Raw genomic sequence first — 13,683 nt, 5'->3', positions numbered from 1 at the left:
TAGCCATTAAAAAGCCAAATTCGTAAAAAGAATTATTCGAAGGGCATAGACCCGCATCATGTATATATTAAAGTGCGATCTGATGTATGTAAAAATGTGGGTTCAAATATGCTTCGACATCGAGCGAATATCATTTAAAGATTTTTTTCTTATTATGAAATCGCAAAGTGAAAGGAATTAGCAATCGATTCATCCTTCCAAGGTAATTATATTTTCACCATCCACCAGTAAAGCCACGGGGTTTGAATATCGAAAGAACGTTAAATGATCTCTTACCACATACTGTACAACGACCGAGGGGGGAATAAGATCTTTCCTTATGTCTAGGTGCAAAGGACTTGAATGCCATTCATACAGCAAATGGGGGATGTGCCCTTGGTACATTTACCGCCGTTTGAACTGTAGCAGCCTTGTCCTCCGAATTCCCCAAGAGCCTGCTTGCAGCACCAATTATGACCATTCGGGCAAGTAGCTCTTTCTTCGAGATCTGATGTAGATGATGTAGATGCAAAGTTCTCAGCCGGATAAGCGGCGGCCATGCCAGCGAGGATAAAGGCAGCAATGAGCCTTTTCACAAGCATATTGAAGAGTAGCGTAGTAGAATTCGATGTGTTACTTTGGTCTCTTGTAGTTTATGAAGTGTGAATTACAATAGGATGGAATTCGGTGAATTCTTGAGCCTTTAAATAGTTTTACTGGAACATAATAAGGTTTTGAGTTTCAGCTTTAGCTCGTCTAGCTTTGATTTACTTTACCATTGATGATTCATTGGCTTGGGAAAATCTGTGCGGTCCGAATCGAGATGAATCTACTATTCTCAGGAGTGGCGAGACGCCCCAAGTTACAGCAACAAATATACCTTGAAAGCTTGAACTTTCCAGAGAATACCCATTTGGATGCTTGTCTCCTGGAACCGTTGTCACGCTCATGCGCAGATACCAAGTTTAACTCGGTCCATTGCCAGCATCATATCGAGATCAGTGGCTAAAGCAGCGTAATAGAGTTATGGAAGAGGCATACGTTGGTGGAGATGATGTGGTAGAGCGTGCCATAGGGCATGGTATTATGGTACCTTGGTCTTGATTACTGTTCTTGGCATAATAATACCCAAACAATATACGTCTAGATTCCAAAGCTAAAAAAAAGGCGCCGGATATTAAGACAGAGATGCGGAAATGCCAAGGCCGTGATCCATGATTGGATAGTCAAACTACATAAGAGGCTACCGAACTAAACAGAATGAATCAAACTAGGAGGTTAAATCATACAATTTGGCTATAAACTCAGAAATTGGTTATTTGAATCAGTTAATCACTCGATGGTTTTCAGTGTATATCAAGCCTTTTTTTAGTGAAGTGCCTAGGAAAGGTTTGATACATGATCTGCAGTAATCCTTTAGGAGCTCAATAAATAGGATGAAGGGTATTTTTCTCAAGGAAAAAAAAGCGATCCTGGGCTCTCAAAATACATTATTTCGCCGCAAACCAATGTACGCCACATGTTCTTACTGAGGCACGAGTGCCGTAGATTCATGGTTGAGCCGGTTATCTCTTGCAACTAAAGTTCACCCGATGCGGAGATGATGTTTGGTACTGTCGCTCCCGCAAATCCATGGATTCTGACTTTAAATCGCCAGTCGATCTTTGCTGCCATAGATAAGGCTATTTACTTCCGGGAGTCAACCTTTATAAGGTTACATTTTCCACGGTACCCGGTTCGTTCACGAATGTCATACGATAGGCTAGGCTACTCTATCAAGCGTCGGCCTTTTCTGCCGGGCACACTTGAAAACTTGATGTGTCATGCGGACAGGTAGTGCCAAGACTAAGCTACTGTTTCAAATGGTTCCCGGGGGTGGAGATCTTGGCATACGACAGCCGACCTGGCCGTTTCCGGCTCCATCGAGCGGCAATATGATTTCGACTTATTAGGTGAATTCAGATTTCACAGTGTCATTAATCACAATGTCCGAGGCGGGGCTTTTAGCCGAATCGGAAATGGTCGGAATAATATTGATTTTGTGGTGCCAAGATTTAAAAAGTTCTTTCCGCCGTGGAATGAAGTAGGCAGCTGTCAGGCTTGGATTTGCCACATGACGTATGCTAACTAACCACCCAAAACCACAACCAATTGCTTTTTAAGTTGCAAAAAAGAAACCCAAGGTCTGTAGAGCTACGTTATCCCTTTGTTCTTCTTTTTATCTTTCCTTCTGTGAGTTGTTGACCCTCGGTCACTAGATAAATCTATAGGAATGACATTTATGCCTAAAATTAAGATAACAAGTACTGTGAATATAACCAGAGATTCCATGTATCTAAATGCCGAAATTTAACTCCAGGATTTGATTAGATTTGCCCGTATCAGTCAATAATAGAATCTAAATTCAGCTCCTGTTTTCAGAGATTTCCTATCATTTTATGTTTTGAATTCATGACTACCCACGAAATAGTTCGTATAAGTCCAATTGAAAAAAGTGGGAAGTTCCTCCAAAGCGTAAATCTAAATCAGCCTGTGTTCGAGGCGCAAATATATTCAGCAATGATGTGGGAAATGATATCGGAATTGTAAGAGTCATCACATGATCCTAGGTATTTTAATATATTCTAGTCTTAGTTAAGTATTAAGTAAAGAAAATAATTCCATATCATACATAATATATAAAAATACATACGTTGATATTCCACCACGATTTGCGACATCCCAGACCATCGTCAGATATTGGACTTCCCTAGTAAATGGTGATATACTTGGCAAGTGTGCTCTCAGCATGAATAAACAGATAAAGACTTGCAAGCCCAATTACATGCTTGACATACAGTAAAGATAAAAACAATAGCAATGGGTTTCTTCCTTACTTCTGTCTATCCTAGGCTCTTGCAACCGTCTCCTTACGCGCCCGCTGTTGATACGACTTCCTGGACTTGTTTTTTTTATGGTTTCTTAATGCAGTCTTGATAATATCTCAAAATTGTTCACTTCCAGGCTTAACAGCGCTGCAGAGTCATGTATCGCTGTAAAGAACTACGCTAGTACTGAATACTAAACCAAAATGGAGGCGAGAGAACTGCGATGAACCGAGAATTCTGGACAGTATATAATTCTGAATGCCTGTGTTCCACCTCGTTCTGCTTGGAATGTTTGCCAAACTTCCGGATAGGGCTTCTTTTGGTTATATTATACAAATGTAACAGAACATTAGCTAGTCTAGCACTTGATGATACAGAGACATCATAGTACAGAGGAGAAGTTAATAAAGGTGTTTCCCGAAACGTATCAATCGTTCCAGCCAACCAGGTAATTTACATCTATCTGTAACAGTGCTAAGTGTTGTTGCATGTGTATCTCAGTTGTATTGTTGTGGAGTTCTGTGGGTCACGACCCAATACTGCAGATACAGGTCTAACCCTAATGCATGAGTAGTGCGTATCAGGGTGACAGGACAATACCATAAATACAGGTGCTCCAACAAGAACTTTATCTTGCATCAAACTATACTTAATATAGTTAAGCTGCCCCTGGACTGGTGCTTGGCGGTATTTCAATACCATTGTAATTACATGATCCATTGTTTTGACAAGCATCCAGCCTCCCTCCTTTCTCCATCCCACCCAGTACAGTATCTCCTGTGTGCTCTCTCGTTCTTTTCCCGTAGTACATTGTAATCATTTCCTGCCTTGGTGCTTTTGGCGCCGATAGCTTCACCCAAGCACAGACGTTCGATCCAGGCCTTATGAAAGGATATCAGCCACAATGAGTGGCTCTGTTACTGAGGCATACGTCGCCACCCTGAGAGGAGCTGCCGTGACCTTCACAAGAGGCGTTCGTTAGGTCTTCCGCTTCGACCTCGGAGTCGCATGATGTCCAGGTAGTAGAGAAGAAGGCTGCCCGCACCTTGTAGGTAGACCAGCTTATACAGCAGTGACTCCCTCCACGGGACACACACTTGCTGCGAGGAGCCTTGTCCGTCACGAGGTCAAAGCTACAGGTTTTTCCACTTATGCATGAAAAAAATGCCGCGCAAGCGCCCCATTTCACAGTGTGGCGTGAGCTCGTGGAAAAGGTGCTAGAGCCGGTACGCTTTCCGAGAGAAGTCGTATTGCCAGCAACCTGAGCCAACATATACTCGACATCTTCAACCATATCTAAGTCATTCTCGTCAAATTTCTTAGAGTAGGCCGCTTCAGTAAGTATGATTGCCTTTTCCTCGTCGGTAGTGGCCGAGGCTGGGTCAAGGGAAATGAGCCAGGCGCGAGTATCGGCGTCATAACCCGAGAACAGACAATCCACGTCGAAAAGACTCAAGTTTCCCTTCGAATTTGGGAAGTAATCAGAGGCAGTGAGTGTAATGATGACGTCTGTAGAATTGTTTGAAGCCACTGGCTTAGCAACAATGCTAGGAATTTGGGCCAAGCCAAGTAGGAGAGATCATTTGAAGAGATCACTCTGAGAAACCAATGCACAGGGATTTGAATGATTTTCCCAGAAATTTAGCTACTTTGGCTGCTGTTTATGTATTCCGGACGACGGTGGAGAAATTCTTGTGCTTAAAAGTTGGAAGTAGTATGGTGTGTCAATTTCTCCGATGTCAATGGACTAAATACAGATACCCACCATGGTCTCACGTTAAGGCCGTTTCGGACAAGGCTCCATTGGGAATCAGTAATTTGGATCTCATCAACCGGATGTGTTTGCTTTCAAAATTGTTCTCCATAATTTCGAATGGAACAATTAAGTGAATGAGATTCCAGTACGTTCTGCCTTTTGATTTCAGGTAGAAGAGTCCAAACCAAAAGAAACAACGAGCTTAGCTGCGTCAATCGCGTTTCTTACAAAGTGGAGCGAGCGAAGTTGATGAGTTTAGAGAAACTGACACAGCAAATTCGGGAGGAGTCGGCCCCATCGACTCCTCGAATTTCTAACGAACTGTGTTCAATTTTTCTTCGGGTCAGGGACCGGGGATAATCATACTATAGAAAATTATGTCGTTGCATAAAAAGCGAGATTTATTCATTGTTTATTCCAAATTGCCGCAGATGGAATTGCCGAGCCCGGCTAACCATCCTAGAAAAGCTTGGTGCTGCCCCATAAGGCTAGAAAACGCGTATCACTTCCTATAACTAGTTTACGGAGTACAAATCTGTTAATATGGTGGGCAGTCAACACACGTGGACCCGGGCCTGTCGCAGCAGAAGTCAATATTTGCTGAGAGTAATAATTTTTGAAAGTTAGTGGTTGACGGCGTACCGTAGGGAGGTGGAGAACGAGAGTTCGTAGCATATTAAGGCACTTTGAGGTGGGGCCGAAGTTAGGCCGGCACTTTGAGGAGGCAGTTTATGTCCAACAGTTTTAGATTAGCTTATCATTGGTAGTTCGCACAAGAAAGGAAAACAAAGGGGTCTGAATAGGGTTTGAATAGGCAGAAGCATTAACTTGGGAACGCTAGTAGTTACTCGGTAGAATGTTTACGAGACACGTCAAGCTTATATAGGATTTAGCCCCAGAGTTCTTGTTTTTCCCTCAATTCTCATTACTCACGCCAAGTTCACAACGTCCAAAACCACTACAAGTATGAAGTCCTATCCCAATGCTTTTCTCGCATACCTGAGTAAATGCATGGATGATGCTCCGTTCCAGACAATACTTATCATTGCCATACCCACATTTCTCGTCATGATCGTCACGGGGTCGGTAATAATACACCCGGTATTTGAAACACTAGAGAGATTTAGAGAAAATCCTCACAGCGAGTCTCCAAAATCTGGTGTTTGCTTGAATTGTGGTGTTTGCCCAACTTGCGGCCGTCCCGGCATTGCCGACGATGAGATTCAAAAAACACCATCAAACTCCAAGAATACCTAAGTCTTCCTGCCTGAAAGTACTCCCTCAACCCCAGCGTAAGTCCAGGAAAACCTGCTTTAATTCAAGGATATTTTCTTGATTTCCCACCCCACTCTCTGAGGCTGAAACTGAGGCTGCAACTGTTAGAACAACAGACCACATATGCAATATTCCTCCTCTGTTGATGTTTGCGGTGACATATCTCTCATGTCACGGGGCTACCTGACCCGCGGAGCTTTCTTCTCATCTACAACAATATACTCCTTTGGTTCCCTTGACTCCTTTATTTCGGCTGTTATAACTCCATTTCTGCGATTATTATATGTCATTGTCTCCTATTTTCTCCTACTATCTAGCTTCTCATGCGCTATCCCTTTATTCTGTGTCATATTTGCTCTTATCTCGTTGATCTTACGGTTCGGGAGTGAGCCAGGAATCCCAGTCAACGGGATCTTCTTTCCCGGGTTCTGGAATATCGGTGTGGCGACTTGCCTCATTTGTTGATGGTGACTTTGGGGCGACTTGGGTTTTCTGTACAGCACAAGGAGGTTTGGGAGAAATAGCTGCAAGGCATTTCGTTAGCAAGGCTGGTATTTTCTCTCCTATCATAGACTTAATCGGCGGCTCGCTTCTTTCCATGTTTGCACAACAAGGAAATCTTGATTACAGGAATCAGAAGAATTTGACTGGCGACTCTTCTTGATGCGGTTATGAAAGATAAAGGGAGGAATTGGAAATACTAGGAGATCAAGCTTTATAATAGCCTTCATAGTCTCCTGCCCCACACCCTGACGAGGCTGCCGTAGTACGACTATCGAACAGCATGGTATATTGCAATTGTGTTACCGATAGCAGTCGTCAGTCTACGAGAAGGATAAACCATTGAGGTTTTACCAGAGAATTACGTAGGCGGAAGCAGTGTGCAGGACGAAAGCATAATGAGCCCTGCATCACCGACCTAGAGTTTGCCCAGCATGACGAGCACTTTACTTCAAACTAGATGATAGCACATGAGAATACTACGAAAGGACCTCACAGTCGCTCTTCATCAGTCAGAGCTCACGAGGAACATGAGATGTGCCTTTAAAGGCAAGTCAAGGCCTTGTGGTGATCATACGTTGCGAGACATCAGCGACGTAGGGACACAGCTGTCTGTCTGATGAGACACATGACGGTGCGAAAGCCGAGATGTGTGATTGATGAGGTGGCCAATAAGCGTTGTGTCATGACGCATCACCCGCGTTCAGCACGATGGCATTCTCAAGGACAAAGCCAGCAGAGCTTGCTGTGTTAGGAAAAGGAGCAAACGGGCGCGCCGAGAAGGGCCTGGACCGAGCAAAGATGACCTCACGCAGTCATGCAGGAATGTACACGGCGGCGCAGATGTCACAAGGACTCAACAGGACGATGCAACGTAGAGAGACACCGAGCTTGCATCTCACACCACAGCACTGTAGCGCAACTCCCACTATTGTACCTGAATGACAAGCGACTGAGCTAGCACAAATACGCAAGACTCCTTCTTTGTTCTGCTATGGCAGTTGGACTGCCTTACACGGTCATGGCTTCCTCTTCATAGTTTCCCACACCTATCAAAGTGAGTTCCTGGGTGAAATTGATATCACCGAGTACAGAATTCCGTATGTTTTTCGAACCGCCAATAAAATAGGCATGGATTTTTGGAAGCTCATTCGACTGGTCTTCAGCAACATCGGGGCTGAAGCACATATCACGTGAAAAGGCCGTTTGAGAGGAAACAATGTGAGCTTTCGGGTCAGCACACAACAAGCATTTCGAGACCTCCAATCGCTTTGAATAGCTCGAGCAGAACCGCAATTTGACCGATACTGCGAGGGACGGCGTAATTTGAGTGCCTCTGAGACCTCCCAGACCTCAGAACGACTGACAAGATCAGGACGGAAGGCTTCTGAAGGGCTTGGATTGAGCCAAAGTTGCCGAGCTCGCAGATTGCACTGCATAGCTGGGCAGATGTGGCTTCACCCACCGACAAAAGATCAAGTACCAGCGGGCGCAATGTCATACGTGCCGCTTGATAGTCACGTCCAATCAGCCCATGAAGAGAGTACACTCATCAAGATTCTCATTGCATGAGATGAATCCCTGTGTTGAACCTTTACTCAAGTTTCGAGTATCGTCTTCTCTCGACCGGACCGAGGACATGGTGACGGCATCTGCTTGCATGTCACCGCAAATGCCGACTGGATCAGCCTGGAATGCATATTCGCTCGACTACTGCAGTGTACGTAGATCGGTAATAGTCGGTCGCGCAGCAGGGAGGCAGGGTCGCCAAGAATGATAAACATTCGCAAGCTGAGCTGCTTGTCGAGTAAGAATGTCGAATGGTGTCGGCACTCGCACCCTCACGGATGGAAATCAGCCTGGTGTGTCCAAAGCGAGAGAGGTTGGACTGGCGTTCCCGTCCACCAGTCTGACACGACGACAAAGGCGGTGAGGCCGTCCCAGACGCGCGCTGCAGTGTTGTTTACGCGACGTCCGGCGGAGTTGGTCTGCACATGACAGTGGCCGTTTGAAATAAGTCAGTCGACATCGGATCTCACCGCTTGTAACACTCGGCTTTACCTTATGTTTGATCCTCTGATGAAGTCCGGTAGATATTACAGACCACGCAGTTGCTCTGACGGCGTCCAAGTTTCGACTCAATCAATGCTCGCTCTAGTCAATCTTTCAAGATCGCGCTGGGCCTCTCTCTCTTTCTCTTAGGTGATATCAGAGCTGTAGCCGACAAGAAAGACTATGAAGCATACCTCGAGCAGAGGTATCTTCCCCCTAGTCCTAGTCGAACCACTTCCACGAGCCGAATTCCACATATCAATCCCACGAGCCCACTCCCACAAGCCAACTCCCACAAGCCAACTCCCACAAGCCCATTCCCACAAGCCAACTCCCACGAGCCCGTTCCCACGAGCCCATTCCCACAAGCCAACACCCACAAGCCAACTTCCACAAGCCAACTCCCACGAGCCCGTTCCCACGAGCCCATTCCCACAAGCCAACTCCCACAAGCCAAATCCCACGCGCCCATTCCCACAAGCCAACTCCCACAAGAAAACTCCCACAAAGCTGACTCAAGACCGACCAAGTCCAGCCATGGCACTGACTTGAACCAGCCAACCGTGGCGGTCAGTCCTTCGTGAGCATGTCGCTCAGCATGCCCTTTCGTATGAGAAACCGACAACGCTTACTTTGAAATGAGCTACATATCCGAAACAAGGCAGTCAAATGCCTGCGGCGGTGATGGCGTGCTTTGGGTTTCATCGAGACAAAATCTGTTGGGCATACGTTAGCTCACTCTAGATCAGAAAAGGGACCTTTGACTCACATTTATCCGATGACTGATCAGCATTTTGACTGGCGATTGGAGGGTGGATTAAGGGTGCATCCAAATCGAACAAACTCATTCTGGCACTGCCCAATCGCCAGGTGAGCTTTTGGAAAGCCTGGCAAAAGAGCCAATGCTCAATATTTGGGCTTGAGGGCCGACGGTATTTGTGATGATCCCCGTCTCGGATCCCCACCCCAGTTTACGTGACGAGGGCTGCTACCGGGAAAACCAAGCAGGAGTGCATGGTATATAGGTTGTTCGCCATTGATCACCCGGCCAGCCATGTGTAGTGTGAATGCGGTCTTCATAATTGGCATCTCGGTTGGAAGTTGGACACTGATACTCCCAAGTAGTCGGCATTGGCGAGGGATATTCGGTGTCGGCATTTGACCTTGAGGCGATGGCGGAACTGCCATTTCACCGCAATTGATTGCATGCCGCCGAGCTCGCGTGTCCATGTCGAGACGGCATCCCCGTCACTCGGTATGCTCAAGCGAGGAGCCCATGTCTCTCGCCAAATGGGTTGGCCGCATTACCGGATTCATCGAAGAGATTGCTACACTGATCGTGCTGATCAAGCGTCCTGCAGTCGCGACGATTTCCGAGCAGCCTTATACCACAGACTTTCGTCTGCCACTGCTATGTTCATGTCGAGTGATGATCTTCCCCGCGGGAAGGATGTGTTATTCGAGGATAGCGAGTATGTGCACATTGTGTCGTTACAATGTAACGCACTTGACGGGTGACGGTTCAAAGACTGTTCCAAAGATGTCAGTATACATCCGGCGATATGGGGCCACTCACAATTTATCATCCTCGATCTCACAACTCTTCAGCCCGTACATATATTGCTCCACAATATCTCTTTGTCCATGGCTGAATGGGTTTGTAGACTTGTCTGGTACAGTGATATCATTTTCAACTCTCGCGAAATATTGGCCGAGTGTGCATTGATACAAGATGGGCTGCAAGGTGGCAGTCTGTCGTAGCCTGAAGCATGGATCATTTGCTCGACGTGTGCCTGAGGCATGTCCCACTGGGCACGGTATTAGTGACTGAATCAAGAAACGACCCCTGACTCACCTATCCAGGTACCGGGCTGACAGTTGTACCACCCTTGTAGTGTTAACCTGAGGCGGTTGAGTATGGATTGGGCTGGCCGCAAGTTCGGTGCTCAGCGCAGTCTCGTGTGGTATTGGGCTGGCCGGGACATAGCTGCACAAGACAAAGTTTTCATGCTGTCATATTTGAAAGAAGCCAGGAGAGGCAAAGTTTGGTCGGCTTGGTGGCCAGGTTCATAGGTGTCAAACGTGCGGGATATGGTGATGCGGTTGAGATTTGTGACTTTGACCCTAGCTGATAGGCACGAGTGATGGCGATATCAACAGCGTGACGGAGTTGGATGATTTCATCGTTCGGGAGGTGTATGATCCGTGTCAGTGAGCAGTGAGCACCGACACCGAAGATCAAAGGTTTGGTACTTATCTTGGGCAGCAGGGGCCTGTGAAAACAGAAGGGTCTGTCCGCATATGATGCTATGCTCAAGATACAGGCTCGCAAATCCAGGTCGTGCCCATTCCTCCCTCGGCGATGACGAGCGCTGTATCAACGAGTCTGCCCAAAGCCGCTTCTATTACGCCACGCGGAACGGTTCGAATGACTTTCCTGGCCCAGTGGTAGCACCCAGTAGGGCAACACATGCACAATGGATCACGACTTTTGATGCGCTCAGGAGGCATAAATCTGGCGAGCTACCAATGGAGACGTCTCGCGCAGTTGTAAGAGGCAGAAGGGAACGCAACTATTGGTTAGCGGGGGCGATGGTCGCTTCATTCGTTGCTGGGCCGCACAAACCAGGCTCTGTCGCTGGCTCTGCACAAGATTGATGAACGATATGCCTGCGATCTGCTGTTGCAGACAGCCGCATATCTCTTCGAAAGAATCACTGTCGTCGAAAGCGATGACTCTAACCTCTGGTGACAATGGCTTCCACCAGATTGGCAGGGGGAGGAGCAAAGCAGAAAGCGACAAGCCTTGTGGCAGGTCTGGTTGCTCCATGGCCTTCTTCTTGGACTGGTCCATGGCGATTGACGTCTATCCCGAAAAGCAAGATCTGTCCACCCATCGGATGGACTTCCCGCATTCTTCTGACTCGCACCCTCCGCAGGTGAGGAAGCCCGTCCCACCATGAAAGGGTTCCTCGAAATCCACAGACTGAGGCTTCATCACCTTACCATGCACCGTGTGTTGGCGGCCGGTACATTGGTCGCATGGCTGCCTCAACTTCCCAGAGATATAGAGTGATGTTCTCAAAAAGGGGGCATCAGTGGGTGAGGCGAAAGAGTGGAGTGATCGGGCAAGCCTAATTCATGTCGACTTCTTCACTTCGGCACGTTTTCCAAAGCGAGATACATCGCTTCATGGAAGGTGGCGACGGTGCAAGGTTCGTTCAGCTGCACGACATGTCTCGCAGCGTCTTGACTAGTGACTCTGCAAGATAGTCAGCATGTGTCTCATAATGTGGGCTCACTCACGGTCTTGTTATCTCGTCTCACCCTGCACCAACGACGGACGACACTGCCGAGACAGTAAAAGGGTCGTCTTGGGGAGACAAGTCCCAACTCCAACCGACCCAACGCATGTTCCCTCTTTTAGGTCCATGAGGTCGGTTTGTTCTGTCTGTACCCAGCCACGATCATGGCTGACGATGAACGGGTGGTGATGGGGCAGAAGCACCGAACAGGCGTACATATTTCAACACACATCCAGCCGCACGAGACCTGTGACCGCGATGAAGTGCACGAGTAGTCTTGCTTGAGACACTATCAGAACATCAAACATTCAGGATAACGGCGACATGTGCACGGAAAGGGCTTAATGATGGCGGTGTTCGATACTCAAAGATCTCGCAGATGATCTCGCTAGAGGCACTGTTCGACAAGCACATGACAGCAGTGGAACCAAAGTTGGTCTCATGATGATTGTTATCGGTGTGACTGGCAAGTAGTTGTATAACATTGGAGTGCTGACTTGGGGCTGTGGTATAGACCTGACTGGTCGTAACATGGGGAGTTTTAGCACTGGCCAACGGGTATGGGGCTGACAGGGGACTTACCTGCGGGATGCCTCGCTTGCACTCTTGTGGTCAAGAAGCTAGTCAGAAGTCACACTATTAGCTCAACTCGACAAGGCACATGAGTACAGCACTCACCAAAGGATTGTCGCCAGTCAAGGCCCAAGCTCTGGCCCGCAGGCACGAAGACCGGCACAGTGGAGTGAACCACCAGTGGGAAGGGAGAGGCAGGTGACTTGGTGGCTTCTGTGTACACCGAGGATGTCAGTCACAGCGAATGCTTGGGGTCAAAGAGAAGTGACGCATCATCTGCTGTAGCAGGGCGCCTTGGTTTCAGCTTGGAGGAACTCGTCAGATATGGCAAGGAAGATAATTATTTTGACAGAGAATGTGGGAAGGAGGCCATATTTATAGGTCTCTTTACAGGTCTTGTTACCGCCTGCTTTGTATTGCCGCGGTGAAATCTTCTTGGTCTGTCGATTTCTGAGGGGCATTGTTTTCGGGGCATCGAAGTTACCTGTGCAAAGTCAGGCCTGTTGAACCTCGACTTACTTGAAGTAGTGGGCTATGCAAATGTCAACAGGCAGGTGAAGAGTGAACGGTCATCTCAAGGGTGAATTACTGTATGCCCTCAAGTCAATTTCTGAAATGTTCAAATAGAAATAAATTTTTAAAGAAATAATTTCATTTTTAATTATTATTTGTCTGAAGAGCGTTGATCAACGTTCAACCTTGTCTCAACGACCGTACTTTCAACAGTTGAAACGGTGGGCAGCGATCATCGCTCCACTGCGACAGCATGCGCTTTTATCACCATCATCTGAATTTCAGCATTGGCTGTTGATTTCAAACAGAAGCCGACGATCATGCTGTGTTCTGAGGAAGTGGCCTCACTTGTTGATGATCGAATTTTCAGGGTCTAAGCCATCGCCCACTCAAAACATTTCCACTACAGCCATGCTACATTGATTGTAGTACTACGGCTCTTACTTTGACTCGTCCAGGACAACACACATCGACAATTCACACCATGAGCTGTGCTTGAGCCGATGCCAGTTGTCGGATACAGAGAGTTGAATTCTGGGTTCCTGGAACTACTGAGCTGAATGATCCAGGAGCGCCCAATGACTACAAATCTATACCTGATATTTGTCTATGTTGCCTTTCCAGGCTGATATTATCAGGATGTGGAAATGCGATTATCATACTATACATTGGTACAAACAAGGCGATCGAAAACTAAAGTCGTTTTCATTGTATCAAGGCAAGACAGAATAGACACAGCGAACCTGAATCATAAAAAAGTACGTACGCAAATATTCCCGGGTGCAATTAGAAGCTTTCTGAAGTACTTGGTCTCTCCCACATACAGAATCGAGCTATTTGAATTCCCAGCAAACCTAGGCCA

General features: G+C 47.0%; 1 protein-coding gene across 1 annotated transcript; it reads right to left on the bottom strand.

The window, feature by feature from the left end:
- Positions 1–3,553: 3,553 nt before the first annotated feature.
- Positions 3,554–6,477, bottom strand: N7520_001679 (uncharacterized protein; the record flags this gene model as incomplete). The annotated part of the gene is made up of 3 exons (XM_057135614.1): positions 3,554–3,727; positions 3,778–4,393; positions 6,254–6,477. 3 exons carry the CDS (start codon positions 6,475–6,477, stop codon positions 3,554–3,556), a joined length of 1,014 nt encoding a protein of 337 aa, XP_057001550.1.
- Between the last annotated feature and the right edge of the window lie 7,206 nt (positions 6,478–13,683).

Source organism: Penicillium odoratum (genome assembly GCF_028828045.1).
Source record: "Penicillium odoratum strain IBT 22623 chromosome Unknown utg000001l_segment0_segment0, whole genome shotgun sequence".
NCBI classification, from domain to species: domain Eukaryota; kingdom Fungi; phylum Ascomycota; class Eurotiomycetes; order Eurotiales; family Aspergillaceae; genus Penicillium; species Penicillium odoratum.
Note: the sequence above shows the minus strand (reverse complement) of the source record. Positions and strands in the feature narration are given on the sequence as shown.